This window comes from Leopardus geoffroyi, chromosome C3 (genome assembly GCF_018350155.1).
Source record: "Leopardus geoffroyi isolate Oge1 chromosome C3, O.geoffroyi_Oge1_pat1.0, whole genome shotgun sequence".
Taxonomy (NCBI): domain Eukaryota; kingdom Metazoa; phylum Chordata; class Mammalia; order Carnivora; family Felidae; genus Leopardus; species Leopardus geoffroyi.
In genome coordinates, this window is record NC_059338.1 from 136,568,537 (window position 1) to 136,588,618 (window position 20,082).

At 37.3% G+C, this 20,082-nt stretch overlaps 1 protein-coding gene across 7 annotated transcripts in view; it reads right to left on the reverse strand.

The window, feature by feature from the left end:
• Positions 1-10,638: 10,638 nt before the first annotated feature.
• LOC123586121 (serine/threonine-protein kinase Sgk3) overlaps positions 10,639-20,082 on the reverse strand; it is a 143,244-nt gene continuing 133,800 nt past the window's right edge. For all 7 annotated transcript variants that reach the window (XM_045455031.1, XM_045455032.1, XM_045455036.1 and 4 more), the window contains 2 exons: positions 17,658-17,747; positions 10,639-13,298 (listed from right to left, as the gene is read on the reverse strand). In XM_045455031.1, coding sequence (XP_045310987.1) covers positions 13,128-13,298; positions 17,658-17,747 — 261 coding nt within the window. In that variant the 3' untranslated portion in view covers positions 10,639-13,127. The remainder of the gene's footprint in view (positions 13,299-17,657; positions 17,748-20,082) is intronic.

Consider the following 20,082-nt stretch of genomic DNA (forward strand, 5'->3'; position numbering starts at 1 on the left):
GCATAATACCCTCCAGTTCCCTCCATGTAGTTGCAAATGGCAAGATTTCATTCTTTTTCATTGCCGAGTAATACTCCTTTGTATATATATATATATATATATATATATATATATATATATATATATATATATATATATACAACATCTTTGTATATATATATATATATACCACATCTTCTTTATCCATTCATCCATCAATGGACATTTGAGCTCTTTCCATACTTTGGCTATTGTTGATAGCACTGCTATAAACATTGGGGTGCAAATGAAACAGCACATCTGTATCCCTTGACTGAATACCTAGTACTGCAATTGCTGGGTCATAGGGTAGTTCTAGTTTTAATTTCCTGAGGAACCCCCATACTGTTTTCCAGAGGGGCTGCACCAGTTTGCATTCCTACCAGCAATACAAAAGAGATCCTCTTTCTCCACATCCTCGCCTACATCTGTTGTTGTCTGAGTTGTTAATGTTAGCTATTCTGACAGGTGTCAGGTGGTATCTCATTGTGGTTTGATTTGTATTTCCCTGAGGATGAGTGATGTTGAGCATTTTTTCATGTGTCAGTTGGCCATCTGGATGTCTTCTTTGGAGAAGTGTCTATGTCTTTTGCCCATTTCTTCACTGGATTATTTGTTTTTTGGGTGTTGAGTTTGAGAAGTTCTTTATAGATTTTGGATACTAACCCTTTATCTGATATGTCGCTTGCAAATATCTTCTCCCATTCTGTCGGTTGCCTTTTAGTTTTGCTGATTGTTTCCTTTGCTGTGCAGAAGATTTTTATTTTGATGAGGTCCCAATAGTTCATTTTTTCTCTTGTTTCCCTTGCCTCTGGAGATGTGTTGAGTAAGAAGTTGCTGTGGCCAAGATCAAAGAGGTTTTTGCCTGCTTTCTCCTCAAGGATTTTGATGGCTTCCTGTCTTATCTTACATTTATGTCTTTCATCCATTTTGAGGGGTTTTTTTTGTGTGTATGGTGTAAGAAAGTTGTCCAGGTTCATTTTTCTGCATGTCACTGTCCACTTTTCCCAGCACCACTTGCTGAAGAGACTGTCTTTATTCCATTGGCCATTCTTTCCTGCTTTGTCAAAGATTAGTTGGCCACACGTTTGTGGGTCCATTTCTGTTCCATTGATCTGAGTGTCTGTTCTTGTGCCAATACCATACTGTCTTAATGATTACAGCTTTGTAATACAGCTTGAAGTGCAGGATTGTGATGCCTCCTGCTTTGGTTTTCTTTTTCAAGATTGCTTTGGCTATTTGGGGTCTTTTCTGATTCCATACAAATTTTAGGATTATTTGTTCTAGCTCTGTGAAGAAGGCTGCTGTTATTTTGATAGGGATTGCATTGAATATGTAGATTGCCTTGGGTAGTATCGACATTTTAACAATATTTGTTCTTCCTATCCAGGAGCATGGAATCTTTTTCCATTATTTTGTGTCTTCTTCAATTTCTTTCATAAGCTTTCTATAGTTTTCAGTGTCTAGATTTTTCACCTCTTTGGTTAGATTTATTCCTAGGTATTTTATGTGGAATTGTAAATGAGATCGATTCCTTGATTTCTCTTTCTGTTGCTTCATTGTTGATGAATAAGAATGCAACAGATTTCTGTGCATTGACTTTATATCCTGCAACTTTGCTGAATTCATGAATCAGTTCTAGCAGTTTTTTGGTGGAATCTTTTGGGTTTTCCATATAGAATATCATGTCATCTGTGAAGAGTGAAAGTTTGACCTCCTCCTGGCCGATTTGGATGCCTTTTATTTCTTTGTGTTGTCTGATTGCAGGGGCTAAGACTTCCAATTCTGTTGAGTAGCAGTGGCGAGAGTGGACATCCCTGTCTTGTTCCTGACCTTAGGGGGAGAGCTCTCAGTTTTTCCCCATTGAGGATGATATTGGCATTGGGTCGTTCATATATGGCTTTTATGATCTCAAGGTATGCTCCTTCTATCCCTACTTTCTTGAGGGTTTTTATCAAGAAAGGATGCTGTATTTTGTCAAATACTTTCTCTGCATTTATTGAGAGGATTATACAGTTCTTGTCCTTTCTTTTATTGATGTGATGAATCACATTAATTGTTTTGCAGATATTGAACCAGCCCTGCATCCCAGGTATAAATCCCACTTGGTCGTGGTGAATAATTTTTATAATGTATTGTTGGATCCGGTTGGCTAATATCTTGTTGAGGATTTTTGCATCCATGTTCATCAGGGAAATTGGTCTATAATTCTCCTTTTTAGTGGGGTCTCTGTCTGGTTTTTGAATCAAGGTAGTGCTGGCTTCATAGAAAGAGTCTGGAACTTTTCCTTCCATTTCTCTTTTTTAGAACAGCTTCAAGAGAATAGGTGTTAACTCTTCCTTAAATGTTTGGTAGAATTCCCCTGGAAAGCCATCTGGCCCTGGACTCTTGTTTATTGGCAGATTTTTGGTTACTAATTCGATTTCTTTACTGGTTATGGGTCCATTCATATCTATTTCTGCCTGTTTCAGTTTTGGTAGTGTATATGTCTCTAGGAATTTGTCCATTTCTTCCAGATTGCCCATTTTATTGGCATATAATTGTTCATAATATTGTCTTATTATTGTTTTTATTTCTTCTGTTGGTTGTGATCTCTCCTCTTTCACTCTTGATTTTATGTATTTGGGTCCTTTCCTTTTTTTTTTTCATCAACTGGCTAGTGTTTTATCAATTTTGTTAATTATTTCAAAGAACCAGCTTCTGGTTTCATTGATCTGTTTTGATAGCATTAATTTCTGCTCTCATCTTTATTATTTCCTGTCTTCTGCTAGTTTGGGGTTTTATTTGCTGCTCTTTTCCCTGCTCTTTAAGGTGTAAGGTTAGGATGTATTATCTGAGATCTTTCTTCTTTCTTTAGGAAGGCCTGGATTGCTATATACTTTCCTCTTATGACTACATTTGCTGCGTCCCAGAGGTTTTGTGTTGTGGTGTTATCATTTTCATTGGCTTCCATATACTTTTTAATTTCCTCTTTAACTTCTTGGTTAGCCCATTTATTCTTTAGTAAGATGTTCTTTAGTCTCCAAGTATTTGTTACCTTTCCAAATTTTTTCTTGTGGTTGATTTCTAGTTTCATAGTGTTGTGGTCTGAAAATATGCACGGTATGATCTCGATCTTTTTGTACTTGCTGATGGCTGATTTGTGTCCCAGTATGTGGTCTATTCTGGGGAACGTTCATGTTCACTGGAGAAGAATGTATATTCTGCTGCTTTAGGATGAAATGTTCTGAATATATCTGTTAAGTCCATCTGGTCCAGTGTGTCATTCAAAGCCATTGTTTCCTTGTTGATTTTTTGATTAGATGATCTGCCCATTGCTGTGAGTGGTGTGTTGAAGTCTCCTACTATTATGGTATTACTACCGATGAATTTCTTTATATTTGTGATTAATTGATTTATATATTTGGGTACTTCCACTTTTGGCACATAAATGTTTACAATTGTTAGGTCTTCTTGGTGGATAACCCCCTTGATTATGATATAATGCCCTTCTGCATCTCTTGATACAGTCTTTATTTTAAAGTCTAGATTGTCTGATATAAATATGGCTACTCCGGTTTTCTTTTGTTGACCATTAGTATGATAGATGGTTCTCCATCCCCTTACTTTCAATCTGAAGGTGTCTTTAGGTCTAAAGTGGGTCTCTTGTAAACAGCACATAGATGGATCTTGTTTTCTTATCCATTCTGTTACCCTATGTCTTTTGATTGGAACGTTGAGTCCATTGATGTTTAGAGTGAGTATTGAAAGATATGAATTTATTGCAAGTATGTTGCTTGTAGAGTTGGGAGTTTCTCGTGGTGTTCTCTGGTCCTTTTTAGTCTTTGTTACTTTTGGTATTTATTTATTTTTTTTTTCATCTTTTCACCTCTCAGAGAGTCCCCCTTAAAATTTCTTGCAGGGCTGGTTTAGTGGTCACAAACTCCTTTAATTTTTGTCTGGGATACTTTGTATCTCTCCTTCTATTTTGAATGACAGCCTTGCTGTATAAAGAATTCTTGGCTGCATATTTTCCTGATTCAGCACATTGAATATATCCTGCCACTTCTTTCTGGCCTGCCAAGTTTCTGTGGATAGGTCTGCTGCAAACCTGATCTCTCTTCCCTCGTAGGTTAAGAACTTTTTTCCCTTGCTGCTTTCATGATTCTCTCCCTGCCTATTTTGTGAATTTGACTATGATACACTTTGTTGATGGTCGGTTTTTGTTGAATCTAATGAGGATCCTTTGTGCTTCCTGGATTTTGATGTCTGTGTCTTTCCCCAGGTTAGGAAAGTTTTCCACTATGATTTGCTTACATATCCTTTCTACCCCTATTTCTCTCTCTTCCTCTTCTGGGACCCCTATGATTCTGAGGTTGTTCCTTTTTAATGAGTCACTTATTTCTCTAATTCTTAAATCGTGCTCTTTTGCCTTAATCTCCCTCTTTTTTTTCCACTTCATTATTCTCCATAAGTTTGTCTTCTATATCACTGTTTCTCTGTTCTGCCTCATCCATCTTTGCGGCCACGGCATCCATTCAAGATTGCAGCTCAGTTATAGCACTTTTTATTTTATCCTGACTAGCTTTTACTTCTTTTATCTCCACAGAAAGGAGTCTAATCTAATTTTGACTCCAGCTAGTATTCTTATTATCATGATTCTAAATTCTGGTTCAGACATCTTGCTTGTATCTGTGTTGGTTAAGTACCTGGCTGTCGTTTCTTCCTGCTATTTCTTTTGGGGTGAATTCCTTCGTTTCATCATTTTGAAGGGAGAAAAGGAATTAATGAGGTAGAAAAAATTACAATTTAAAAATATTAAAAGTTAAAAAATATTAAAATTAAAAAATAAAAAACACACGCACACAAAATAAATAAAATAAATGGTGCTAGTTCCTAAGTGTGTTTTGGTCTGGGTGTTGAAAGTGGCTTGATAGATTAGAGAAAAAAAGGGGAAAAAGAAAAAAAAAGGAAATCGTTTGAAAACTTGAAAAAATGAATACACTGAAGTAGACTAAAATTAAATGATGGAAGTAAAATAGAATTTGAAAAAATTTACACAAAATATAGTAGAAAAATATACAGTAGAAAAAACATAGTAGAAAAAAATTAAAGAAAAATATTTTTAATAAAAATTGAAAAAAAAAAAAAAGAAAATTGAATAGTTGGACCAGCTAACAGACTGAAATACGACTGAAATTACTTCATTTTCCCCTAGGAGTCAAACTATGAAGTACTTTATAGCCCATAAACTAAACAGGTAGTGAGACTTGTGTTCTTGAAGAGCAAGGTTGGCCCAGTTGGGTGGGACTTAGTGTAATGGCTCTGTTCTCCACTAGATGGCTCTGCTAGCCTCCTGGGGTGGATTGTTGTGGCGCTTGTAGGTGCATATGTGCATGAGCAGGAGCAGTGAAAATGGTATCACCCAGCTACCCAGTCTCTAGTTTCAAAACTCTGTTCTCCCCATCAACAATCACGCACCTGTCCTTCATTTTTGGCTTCTGTCCACTCCCCGCTTCCACACTGTCAGTGACCAAGCCCCAGGCAGCACCTCCCTCCTGAGTTTTGTCTCAGATGTGGCTGCCTTCCCAGCCCCCCCCCCCCACTCCTGAGGGACTGTGGCTTTGATCCACTCCAGTCCTCTGCGGAGGGTCTCACAGAGCAATGGCTGGGTGTCATTCGCACCCAGGAATGCTTGTGGGACCATGCTGCTGCCGATGCCCAGAAACTGTGGCCAGGTACCAGCCTGCCCTAGAAAAAGTTCACGAGACAGTGTAGCAGCAGTGCCTCAGGGATTATGGAGAATCACAACACACATCTGGCACCAGCCTTCACCCCCAACGACCTTGTTCCAGCACCAGCAAATGTGGCTTTTCTCTGGGGTCTGCTGGGCCCAGGTGGCCTCACAGCCTCTACCAAATGTCTTTCCAGCAGTGGAACTGCTTCTCCCTGTGTGGCCTGAGAACTTCACTGTCCCCACTCTACTCCTGGGGATTCGCCCTTCCCACCAGACCACCATCAGGTATTGAGCTCTGGAGTTGCAGACTCTCTGTGCTCCCCGTTTACAGTCTTAATGGAATTTAAACCCTCTCCCTTTTTGTTTCTCCCTTTTTCAGTCCCTGTGGCTATTTTCAATTTTCCACTTTCTCTCCAGCTGCTTTTGGGGAGGTGTGCTTTTCCCATATTCTACCCCCACCCCCATCTCCATCCTCTCTCCTCAGGCAAAAGCGGCTCCCTGCCCTCCACAGGTTCTCTCTCCCCAAGTTCACCTCCCCACACTGCATACCTGCTGAATTTTGTGCTTCAGGTTGTGCAGATTGTTGTGTTAATCCTCAGATCAGTTTTCTAGGTGTGCAGGATGGTTTAGTGTTGGTCTGGCTGTAATTCATGGAAACAAGACACACAAAAAACTTCCATGCTGTTCCACCATCTTGGCTCCTCCTAAAAACGTTTATTTTTGAAAGAGAGAGAGAGAGAGAGAGAGAGAGAGAGAGAGAGCAAGCGGGGGAGGGGCAAAGAAAGAAGGGGAGACAGAGAATCCAAAGCAGGCTCTGACAGCAGTGAGCCCAGTGTGGGGCTCAAACTCATGAACCACGAGATCATGACCTGAGCTGAAGTTGGATGCCACCCAGGCACCCCCATCTTTTAAAATATTTTTAATTTTTTAAAGTTTGTTTATTTTTGACAGAGAATGAGCAGGGGAGGGGCAGAGAGAGAGGGAGACAGAGGATCTGAAGCAGGTTTCGTGCTGCTAGCACAGAGCCCAATGCGGAGCTTGATCCCATGAACTGTGAGATCATGACCTGAGCTGAAATCAAGAGTTGGACACTTAAACGACTGACACATCCAGGTGCCCCCAAAAGATTTTACTTTTAAGTAATATCTACACCCAATGTGGGGCTCAAACTCACAGCCCACAGATCAAAAGTTGCATGCTCCGCTGACTGAGCCTGGCAGGTGCCCCTCTCTCAGCACTTTCACTCCACTCTTCTTGCTTGCAGGATTTCTGACGACAAATCAGGTGTAATTCTTTTTTTCCCTTAAATGTTTATTTATTTTGCGAGAGGGGGAGGGGTGAAGGTCAGACAGAGAGGGAAAGAGAATCACAAGCAGGCTCTGCACTGTCAACGCACAGACTGACTTTGGGCTTGATCCTACAAATTGTGAGATCATGACGTGAGCTGAAATCAAGAGTTGGACACTTAACTGAGCCACCTAGGCGCAAGTCAGGTGTAATTCTTATCTTTGTTCCTCTATAATGTTTTTCCTCCAGTTTCTTTAGGTTGTTTTCATTATCTTTGATTTTCTGAAGTTTGAAAATGACATGCCTCAGTATAATTTTTTGGTATTCATCTTACTTGGTAATCCTGAGCTTCTTCAATCCATGGTTTGGTGTCTGATATTAATTTGGGAAAATTCTGTCATAACTTCAAATATTTTTTCTTTCTTTCTCTTTCTTGTCCCTCTGGTATTTCTATACATGTACATTACAAACCTTTTGTAGTTGTCCCACTGTCCCTAGATATGGTTCTGTTTTCTTCAGTCTTTGTTCTCTTTGCTTTTCAGCTTTGGAGATTTTTACTGAAATAACCTCAAGCTCAGAGATTCTTTCCTCAGCCATGCCCAGTATACTAATAAGCTCATGAAAGGTATTTCTCATTTGTTAGTTTTTGTTGTTTAAATCTCCAACACTTCTCTTTAGTCTTATGATTTCCTTCTCTTTGCTTACATAACCCATCTATTCTTGCTTTATCCATTTGGGCCCTAAACATATTAAACATAATTTTTTAAAACTCATGGTCTGATAATTCCAACATCCTGCCATGTCTGTTTCTCATGCTGTATCTGTTCAAATTGTAATTTGTGGGGTTTTTTTTTGTTTGTTTTGTTTTGCTTTTTGTCTTTTAGTATGCCTTGTAATTTTTCTTGGTAGCCAGATATGATGTAGCAGGTAAAAGGAAGTGCTACAAATAGGTCTTTTAAAATGTGGCAATGTGGAATAGTGGAAGGGGAAGTGTTCTATACTCCGTTTGATAGGTCCTTATTTTAGTAAACCCATGCCTCTGGACAAACTTAAGTGTCTTTCTTAGATTTTTTCTCCCTCATTAGGTGGGACAGGGTGGGTGGAGTGGACTGAACTTGGGTCCCTTCTCTTACACATAAGAGTTGAACTGACTATAAGTTTGGTACTTTCCTTCTTGTACATTAGTCTCTGTTAGACTCTGAGAAAACCCCTGCAGGTGACATTATGATTAACTAGTTTTTCCTAAAGTTAGAAGACCAGAATATCCTGGCATATTTGAAAATTGTCCCTGGGGCACCTGGGTTGCTCAGTCAGTTGGGCATCCAACTTCAGCTCAGGATTTCATCTCACAGTTTGTGAGTTCAAGCCTCACATTGGGCTCACTGCTGTCAGCACAGAGCCTGCTTCAGATCCTCTGTCCCCCTCACTTTGCCCTCCTTTGCTTGCATTCTTTAAAAAAGAGAGAAAATTGTCCCTTTTCTCCTCCTGCTGGAAGCACAAGAGAATTTTCCCCCGATATTTATTGTGAGAAGCTAGGTGGTCAATTTCACAAAACTGTAGGGATCCCTAAGACTGGGTCCCCCTGGACTTTTGAACTCTCAGTGGTCTACACTTAGCCTCCAGCAATTTGTTAAATCTAGTTCAGGTTTTCTTACTCCTGCACTGGCTCCCGCAGTGTTTGAGTCTCTGCTCCAGTAAATTCCAATTCTCTATATTCACCCATCTCCCCAGTGTTAGGGGTAGCAGTTTGCCCTGTGTCCTCTCTCTTCTTCTGTATCCAAGAAGAGTTGATGATTCAGTCTGTTCAGTTTTTTACTTGGCAGCTTCTAAGCACTTTACAGGGGAAACTGGAAGTCCCTGTTGTGCATTCTTATATGCTCACATGCCTCAGGTTGTGCTATTTTCACCTCTTTGCCTTTAGTTTTTCTTTGGCTGCAAATTCCTGAATTCTTTCACATGTAATGTGGTACAATGGCTCAAATACTTAAGATGGTAGCATTTTGGATTACTTATATTTTACTTTTTATCATATATAACTGTTTTTATTTTGAATATTTTTCACTGAGGTATAATTTATACGAAGCAAAACACACAACTCTTAAGTATTCAAGTCGTATGAGTTTTGACAAACACAAAACTCTACTTTTGACACCCAACTGAGGCATATAGCTAGGGCTATCTAAAGTAAGTGTTAATGTTCAACATCACTGTATCATTAGCAAAGTAGGTTCTAATTTTTCTATTATTACTATCATTGACATATAAGAGAAAAATTCAACAAAGCAAGGCTATATTAACTACTATCTGGAAAGAACTGAAAACGTCTAACACACTGAGATCAAATTAGACTATTTGGGTAAGTCTGTTTTACCGCCTACTGGATTCCATAAGTTAACACAGTAACACTTAAATATTGACAACTCATTATGGAATTTCCCACAGAAACTTACCTAAACTTGAAGTGCAAATCTCTGCTTCCTAATAACATGAAAATGCTGAAAAATGTTAGAAGAAAATGATAAATCTGTGAGATATATTACTGCAAAAGAGAATTTATAGTAAAAACTTCCATGTTACATTTAAGCACAAGATTTGTAAAATCACCAAATGTGTCTGGTTCTTCCAGTAAGGTTATGTAAAGTGATGCAATTTTTGTTCTACGTTACTAAGATTCATATAGTGATTCATCATTTTCAGTATATGTAAAATTAACCTTTTGTTTGTAGGATCCTTTGATTAGCTATTTCACTGCTATAAATATCACTCTGAATTTATACTTCTCATAGGCTTTTTTTGTGTAATATGATTTTAAACTATACTCTCTTGACTTTGGGTAAATTATTTAAAAGGTACATTTTGAGACAGCTATATTTCTTTCTCAATTACCTCTATAAAAATGGGCATGATGTAAGGGAATAGCAAAATAAAATATTTTTGCATAGTGGTCCTTTTAACTATTAAGGACTATGTTTAAAGGACTACAAATGAATGATTACGCAATATTCCCAAGACACCAAAAATGCTAAAGATACAAAAATTCCCAATTGGAATGATTTCAGGGAAGTTAGAAGGCAATTTCTTTAAACAACAACAAAATTAATTCTTTTTATTTTTAGAGAGAGAGAGAATCTTAAGTAGGCTACACACACCCAGTGTGGAGCCCAATGTGGGGCTCAATCCCACGACCCTGGGGATCATGACCTGAGCTGAAATCAAGAGTCGGATGCTCCATCAACTGAGACACTCAGGTGCCCCAAGAGCAATTTCTCTTAATTGTAGGTGAGTAAAGGAGAACAAAAATGGCAGAGAAGAAGCCCAATCATTTTACAGCAGTGAATCCTTTTGGGCATCTGAACAAAGCCATGTAACACAACTTCCTGTCCCAAGTCAATTTCATTTATACACAGAAGTTGGCATATTATTTCAATGTACTCAAGCCACCTGAAACTCGTCTACATATTTCTAGGGTTCTACATAAATGAACAATGACCTTGGGATATGGAATAATCTATAAAAATCCACAGAATTGTAAACACTGACTTTAAAGGTAAGTGGCAGGAAATCCCATTTTTAAAACAGACCTAATTTCCAAACTACATAAATGAGGAATTAAGGTATTAATTTCAAAACACTTTATTGAAAAGTCATTCAAACATCACCAAAAACGTTCCCGTAATTCTCACTCCTGTTTTTCACATAGTGTATGATGTACAAAAGAATGACTCATAAAATATGTAAAGTTTTGTAATATTATGCCTATGGATAATTACTAGTTAACAAGTATGCTAAAAGACACTGGTAATGGTTTTTATAGTGATAAAATTTTACAATAAATCTTTCAAATATTTAAACCACCTTTTAAATGTTCACCATTGCTAAAATTAAATCCAAACAGTGTTTGTTGGCTCTCTCTGTAAATATCTTAAGTTCAGAAATTATTTTGGAATTTAAAAATCTTGAACAGAGAACCTGCTTGCCAGTACCTGCATCATTTAGCACCTCTCCTCAGGTATGCCAAAAATTTGTAATTTTCAGTGTGTGCTATAATGTAACAATGACTGGGAAGCTCTACACTGTACCATATGCAATAAAATAAGAGGTATGGGTAACATGAAGAATGTTAGGCAGTCTTCATTTAGACCTCTGAGTTTATTTTGGTAATAGCCATGAAATGGTTCAACTATTCAAAGGGCACACACTTCTTTTCTAAAAGACTTAGCATGCTATGAAAGAAAAAATAAACTTGAAACTTGGAAGAGGTTTTGTTCCCTGAATATTAAATATGTCAGCCTATGATAATCCATATAATCTAATTTTTATGTGTGTCCAAATATTTAAGTTTTATACTTTTATTCCTCACATATACAAATCATTTTTGTAATGACTTTTATAAACCATCACCAATTTAATTTAAAATAATGACAGGAATTAGAGGATTATTAATCTTTTTGCTAGTTTTATTTTACTGTAAGAGTTGTATTTCTTGTGATCCAATAAACATCAGCATAATATTTTAAATTTGTTCTTAAAAATATACAATATTGCACTTTAATTTTTGGCAGTTTAATTAAGGAGTGGCTGAGTAAAAAATAAATCATACAGGAGATTACAGTTTTTATTTTGCTTTATAATAAGCAAAGAGCTTTGTGTAAAAGCAGAACTTACAGTAGTGCCAAATAAACCAAATATTTACAGTGTCCCTATTAAAGTCTTACCTCTAAAGTAAGATTCAGTGTATTGGATGCAAATATTATTAATCTAACAAAAGCACACTCCCCCACCCCATTTTGATGAACATTTTTAAGACAAAGGGTATTGGTGTGAAATGCTTCTGTGATTTTTTTCTCAAGAGGAAATACATGGAAAGAATGCTTGCTCCTTAAGCTTTTAAAGTTGGTCTCGAAACTTTCACAATGTTTCCTACATGACTTGAAGAATCTCTACTCTAAGAAGCAGAATTCCAAGACAAGCACTCTTTTTAGTTTTTCTGTATTCTCTTCATAGTGACAAGTCCACAGTTAGTTGGTTTTTAGTATGATTTTAAGGTCAGTTTCCTGTACTTTTCGTAAGACAAGATACTGTCATTGCATCTGCTGGAATTATTTTTAACTTGTTACATTGTAGCGAAATATATATTTACACTGACCTAGAATTTGCTATTCTATTTTTTAATTCCCAATTAGGTAAAAACTCCAGAAAGCTCAATATTTTTCACTTATTAACCAATTAGAAAAACAGTTTTACACAGCTGTCTGCAAAAGCAAATACTGAGATTTAGGCCTACTTAACAATAACATCAAAAGAGCAGAAAGAACATAAATAGAATGTATTTGTAATATAAATACTTGACACAGAGACATTCATTTTTGGCACCACCTAAAAAAAAATCCAGTAGTATTTTTTTTACCCTTCAGATCTTTGGGAATATTTAAACCTTCTAACTATTAAGCTTTTACTTTTCTTACAGAAAAAAAAAAATTCGCAAATTTGAATTGGTATTTCAAAAGTAAAGGATCTCCTTGTTATTTCTTAATTTGATCTGCAGAATGAACACTTACTCCAAGTGTTAACTCACAGCCCATGTGTTAACTATGCTTTTACATTTTAATCCTACAAAGAACTGATTATGTCAACCAACGACTTCTCATGGAAAGATGTGATTTCTTAACCACATACCAATTGCATAGTTCTGATCTGAGAACAAAGGTCAAAGTAGAGAGTTACAAAGGCATTAATTTATGTTAACTGAACTGAAATAGGCTGTTGCAAAATAGTCTGTCTTGGGTAGATGTTAGTGTAAACTGAGGGGGAAAACAGTCATTAGCAAAAAGTTTTCTTTAAAAATAGGTTAATGCTGAGAACAATAGCTTTTAAAATTTGTTTAAAAATAAGCTTAATAAACAATAATACAAATTTTAATCCAAAACTTAGCTCTTTGAAATGCCCTATTTTCTTGCATACAGCAGAAAATACATTTTTCATATTTAACATTACATGTAAAAATGAGGCACTAGTTAAACAGATTTGAATATATTCACACAAACAGGAGTTTCAGTCTCATCTGTAGGCTTGTATTCGCCTCAATGGTTTCTGGATGGCAAACTGTTCACAAAAATAAATCTTCTGAAGGAGGTGCATAAGAGAAACCGACAAATGCATCATCTGCCTCCAGTACACTGGCATTCACTATAGAATAGTCAGAAGACACACACACAGAATACGGAACTGTTTCTTCTGTAAATGCTGCATCAAAGTTCCTGATATCATCTGGTCCCGCCTAAAACATCAAAAGCATATTATTATTCCTCTTAGCTTTTTTTAAAAAATATTTTTGAGAGAGAGAGAGAGAGAAAGAGAGACAGTGTGAATGGCGAAGAGGCAGAGAGAGAGAGGGAGACACAGAATCCGAAGCAGGCTCCAGGCTCTGAGCTGTCAGCACAGAGCCCGACATGGGGTTGGATCTCACAAACCACAAGGTCATGACCTGAGCTCAAGTTGGATGCTTAACCGACTGAGCCACCCAGGTGACCCTCATCTTAGCTTTTGTTTTCATTAATTTAGTCTTTCATTAAAACCCCTTCACGAATTTGTATATTTATTCCTGGCAAGTTTAGATGTCTTCCTACTTCGTCACTTCTTCGAAGCAATTTCTGCTTTTCCTTTCCAGAGTTTATTCTTTAGGTGAGGTTATCTGTCCTAACAAAGTTCTTTCTGTTGGGAGCTGTGGGGAGACAAGGGTGGCTAGCCTAACAGGGTCCTTACCTAAGTCAATGTGAACCTCAGGCCCTCCAACTGACTCCCTTTCTCTCTACCCATCACCACCTCTAAGTTTAGAAAAGGAGCCCAAGTAGGTTTTCAAGATGGCACTTTTCACTTGAACTTGCAGAAAAATGTTTGCCTGTCAGTTTCTGAACTCTGGGTAGGTAAAGCCTTTTGCTTAAAGAATGAAGGCGTTGTAAATAAAACCGTGCAAGTTAAACACTCTTTGTGCTACAGAGGTCGTTAAGCATTCGCCTGTGACACCTTAGCTTTAGAGGCCTGAAGTGGCCAAGAACCTGGGAAGTAAAGCATGGCAGCTGCTCGATGGCAGCGGTTCTTAATCTTCCTTTACAAATTTGATACAACCTAATGGACTCTCCGCTTCCAATGTATTTGCAGATAAAAGTTGAGATACAAATTCAGGTGACTCACTCTTAGAGCTCACCCCTGAATCTCTAGGTTACCTCTGCTTTAAGGGGCCAAGGGGGTGGGAATCCTTAGCATGTCCAAGTCATCACGTCTAACTGAGGTAAAAGACAAGGATCTAGAGAAGATATTCTAAGCTAAGGATATAGTTAGTCTGGCAGGTAGGTCTACAAACAGTGGAGCAGAGACAAGGGAAACCCAGAATACTAGATCCCTCAATATGAGAAATTCCCCCACTGAAGAGGAAGAAACTGAATTTAGGTACATATAAAAAATGTCAAATCCTTACATGTTATTCTAAGAAGTATGGGCTCTGGAATAAGACTAAGGTTTGAATTCTGGCTATGAAATTTGCTAGCTATAATTTTTTATATAAACTACCTCTCTGTGAGCTCATTTCTGCTTCTGTAAAGTAAAAATAGTACCACCCACCTGTTAAGGTTTTTGTGAGGATCTGATGTGTGAATACATAAAATTCCCAGAATCTGACATGTAGAAGGTGTTCAGTAAATGATGGCAAATATTCTTCTACTTGATTTTATAGGTATTTTGTGAATGCTGTTATGGGTTGGCTAGTAGTAACAGGGATAATACTGTATTGCTTATGTTAAGAGTGAGGGAGGTTTTGTCTTCAAAGAGCCTGAGCTCAAATTCTAGTTCTTCAACTTTATTTTATTTTTAAAAAATGTTTATTTTGAGAGAGCGCACATGAGCAAGCATGTGTGTCTGTGCATGCACAAGCGGGAAAGGGGAAGAGAGAGAGGGAGAGAGAGAATCCCAAGCAGGCTCTGTGCCATCTGCACAGAACTGGATGAGGGGCTAAGTATCATGACCTACCTGAGCCCAAATCAAGAGTCAGAGGCTTAACCGACTGAGCCACCCAGGCGCCCCTAGTTCTTCAATTTTAAACTCTGGGCAAACTATTAACCATTTCTGTGACTAAGTTAACTCATCTGTATTATATGGAAAATAGTGGAACTATTTCAAAGAATTGCTGTCAATGTTAAAAAAAAAAGGATGCAAGTATTGAGAACATCTACTTAATCATACTCTAGCTTTCTGATCTTTGTTAATCTGTTAAGTGAAAAATGGTAACCTGAGTTTGAACTCTTTTCATATATTTAAAAGCTGTATTTATTCTTCTGTAACTGTGTATTTTGTGTCTTTTGTTCATGTTTCTATTGGTAATTGGTCTTTTTTCTCATTGACTTACAAGAATGCTTTATGTGTTAAAGAAATTTTCTCCAGTTTGTTGTCTGCATTTTTTTTTTTTCATGTAGACCTTTCTAGATTTAAGGTGGCCAAATTTACAATTTCCCCCCCTGTGGCTTCTTGGTTGTGGATCTTGCTTTAAAAAAGTTTAATTAGTCATAAAAAAGCAGTAATCCCAACTGAGGTATCTAACTCTGAAATCTACATTGTTTCCATTACCAGTATTGCTTAGGAGTACCTAACTCAACTCTTCAATGTGCCTGATGACCTATTTATTTGAAGATAACTAAAGTCAGTAAGACTTTCGATGTAAAAATAAAAAGAAAATAATTCTTAAAGGCCCTAGGTTCTTACTGCAAACTCTAGAAATTAGGGACAAAACTGTCCTTAATGGAGTCTGTCCTTACTTCTGAAACAGTCACTTCTGGATAAGCTAAATGAAATGAGGCAATCTATAAATGTTCTGTTAATAGGTGTACAATATCACACCTACTAAATATTACCAGCCATGAGCAATGCACTGAAACAAACATTTAACAAAATCTGAGTAGACTAAATAATACTTTCCTAAAGTATTTTCCTTATCCTGCACTAATCTACTAAAAAGTCTTTCATGAATTTCGCAACACCAAAAAACTTTAAATAAAAGAAACACAAGTTCACCCATGACCCTGCAAACCCAAATTAATCTTGGTTTATATTATATTCTTTTCCAGTCCTTATGTGTTATTTTTACTGCTATAATCGTAAGTCACAAAAATTATAACTGCCATTTATTTTGAGAGAGAGAGCACAAGTTGGGTAGGGGCAAAGAGAGAGGAAGAAAGAATTCCACCCAGGCACCCCATAATTGCCATGTTTTTATTTGGCATTATAAGAATTTTCTAAGTGTCTGCTCATTTAAAATAATATCTGGGGGGGGGGGTAGGTGGGAGGGAGGGAAACAGCGGGGGAGGGGCAGAGAAAGACGGGGATAGAGGATCCGAAGCAGGCTCTGCGCTGACAGCAGCAAGTCCGATGTGGGCCTCAAACTCATGGGAGATCATGACATGAGCCAGAATCAGATGCTCAACCTACTGAGCCACCCAGGTGCACCCTTATTTCTGTATTTATTATTATCATTTACTTAATTAGACGCTCAAGCACAAGAAAGCATAGAAAGAATAGTGACTTTGGAATAAGGCACAGATTTGAATCCTTGCTCTGCTACTTTTCAAATCAGCTATGTGGCATCTCTGACTTTTATTTCTTCATTTATAAATCATGTATAATAAGGAGGGCAGTAATGGCAGTAACCTGGCAGTATGGGGAATAAACTTCATACTGTGATGCATAAAAGTATCATAAAAGTATATATGCCTATATATATAGCTATCAATAGTTTAGTAATATCATTATTGGTCTACTATGGATGATTAAAAAATTCCCTATTGTTCTATATTTATTTCCCCAAATTTCCAACATAATCTTCAATGCAGCTTTCAGCTTTAAAAAAAATTACGTTTATGTAAATTTTTTCTATCAGCTGATTTACCAAGTCAAGCTAACATGAAAATTTTATTTTCCAAAAAGGGATATGACAATTTACATTACCATTAATGTTTGCCTGTGCCTAGTTTTATATCAATGTAGAAAAAAGATGCATTAATGTTACTTAAAATTAAAACAAATTTATTTAAAGCACAATCCTCTCTAAATCTAGAGGTATGCTTTTTTTTATTTTATTTTTTTTATTTTTTATTTTTTTTAAAGAGAGAGAGAGAGCATGAGGCAGGGGAGAGGAGCAAAGGGACAGAGAGAGAATCTTAAGGTGGTTCCACACTGAACGTGGATGTGGGGCTCAATCCCATGACCCTAAGATTATGACCTGAGCCAAAATCAAGAGTTGGAGCTTTAACAGACTGAGCCACCCAGGTGCCCCAATTTGCATCTTTTTTAATCTAATGAACTCATCCCTTTCTTATACATGCTCCAAAGAAACATTTCATAATTGCTGTGCTAGGAGATATTTTTACCAATGCAATGTAGCTATAATCTTATTGGTCATCTTGAAGTTATCAGTATACTAGAAAATGCTGAGAAACAGATTTTTAAAGTATTTAAGGTACTGATTCAATTTCATTCACATGAGATTTTGAGAACTATTGCCAAAGTTATGATGAGCTATATAGTTCTACATTTCACTATTTATTTATTCCATTTTACTATTTTAGAAAGCAAGATTTGAATATATACTTACCACATTAGGATTAAATGGTGGTGGAATCTTCTTTTGTACAAGATCAGTCCAGCTGAGTGATTCAAAAAAAGGATGATTCTGAATTTCAAGCTAGAATGTTAAAGAAAATACATATATTTTTTATAATGTTGAAAAATATAATTAAGTACTCACTGAAGAATTATATGAAGGCAAACCATTACCACTTTGTCCCTCACTAATTCTTTTTAGGTACATGTTTATGTTATTCATGTGGAAAAATGGCATAGGGGAGAGACTGCCAGAGCAAAACAGGAAAGACAGTTACTTGGAATGACCAACTTAAGTTATATCCTCTTCACAGTAATAGTTTCTTCATAGGTAAAATAAAGATACCTCACAGGTTGCTTTAAGGACCAATGGAAAATATGGAAATAAAAGAGGTATGAAAAGAATAAGGTACTACATAGCTACAAAGAACTATAATTATTGTCTGAATGGCAGAGGTAAAAAAGAAGTTAGGCAAAAAGTTTTTTACACAGTGGGGCAGAGGTAAAATCAAGGGGATGAGCTATTTTACCAAAAAAAAAAAAAAAAAAAAAAAATTCTATTCTGGGTTAGTATTATCAAAAGATGGCACAGTATTTATTCCAGTTATTTTCCCTGCAAGGTGACACAGAAGTGTATAAAGTAGGATCCAACCTAGTTTGGTGGGTTTAAAAAGACATCTTGGAGACTAAGTAATGTTTGATCAGAAGTCTGAAAGATGATAAAAATTAGATAAAAAATGATGGGGAGAACATTCCAGGCAGAATATGAAGGCTCTCATGTGGCAAAGAGGTGAGTTTGATGAAGAAAACGAGCCAAGGGGCACCTGGGTGATTCAGTCGGCTAAGTGTCTGACTCCTGGTTTCAGCTCAGGACAAAATCTCATGATTCGTGAGTTTGAGCCCCACATCGGGCTCTAAACTGACAGCACAGAGCCTGCTGGGATTCTCCCTCTTCCTCTCTCAGTCCCTCCCCTGCTTGTATGTGCATGCATGTGCGTGCTCTCTCTCAAAATAAACAAACAAACTTAAAATACAGGGAAGGATTGGGACTGTCACACAAGGTGAAGCCTAAGAGGTAAACTGACATATCATACTGGTTAAAGAATTACATTAAAAATTTTGAATTTTATCCTAGGATTATGAAAAGCCATCAGGGTATTTTAGATACGGGAATGTCACAAATATAAGGGATTTCTGGTTTGTTTTTTTTTTCAGACCTGAATGTAATAGGGAAATGGACTGGAAAGCCATGGCCAGATTAAGGAAACAGAGCTACTGTTGTGGCAAAAAAAAAGTTGAAAATGGTAAGGGTACCTGGCTCAGTTGGTGGAGTGTGCAACTCTTGATCTCGGGGTTGTGGGTTTGGGGCTCAAGCTGGATGGAAAGATTACTTAAAAATAAAATTAAAAAAAAAAAAGTTGAAAAAGGTAGGAAAAGTGTAGTCACAGTCAAGTAGAAGAGTGTATAGCTATAGGAAAGATTTAGGAGGCAAATGCAACAGGATCTGGCTGTTGGTTGAATATGGAAGTAAGGAAGAGAGAGAAGTAGAGAATGACTCATATTTCTGACCTGAGGCACACAAAAGGAAGATGGCAGGAGTTCAGCAGTTTTGAATATTCTGTGTTTAAGGTACTAACCAGAAATCCAAAGACTGGTGCTGAACATGTAAGTATTATGAGTCCAGAGTTAAGAAGAGAGGTCTGGACTGAAGTTATAAACGTGTGAGATGAAAACACAGAGATAACCAAAGCCACTGGGCCAACTGAGACTGTCCAGAAAGAGAACACAGAAGAAGAAAAGGGGGTTTAGGCCAACCACAAGGAACCACAACATTTAACCATCAGGTTGAAGAAAGTGGCTTATACAGGACATTACGGAGGAGGGCCCGGAAATACAGAATGAGATGACTGTGGGCTCTTGCAGAAGGCTATGGAACAAGAAAGAGTGTTGGAAGTTTAAATACTGCTGAGAAGGCAAGTTGAGGAATAGAGGGATTTAGCAATTCTAGTAGCTATTTTTGGTAAACTGAGAAATGAGAAGAGGCTGGGAAAGAAAAAAATCAACACAGAAACTTTTATGAAGGGAAAAAGTTATTACCTGGCAGGCCAGCATGGTTGAGGGTTTTGAGTTTAAGAAGCAAGAGATTTGATAATGTCTCATTATTGCTTGGAATGCACTCTAACAAAAGGAAGCAGTTATCTGTGCAGAAAAATAGGATGCACAGGGTTCCCTGCAAGAAGTCAGGATCCAGTGCAGATAGATGTACAAACTGGCCTTGTCCACTACATTAGGAAGAAGGAAATGACAGCAAGCAGGAGTGAGCAGGTCTTCAAATCTGACAGCGAGGCTGAGTTAGTTCCACTCTGCTGATTCTACTTTCCCTATAAAATAGAAGGCAAGATCATCTGCTAAAAGTG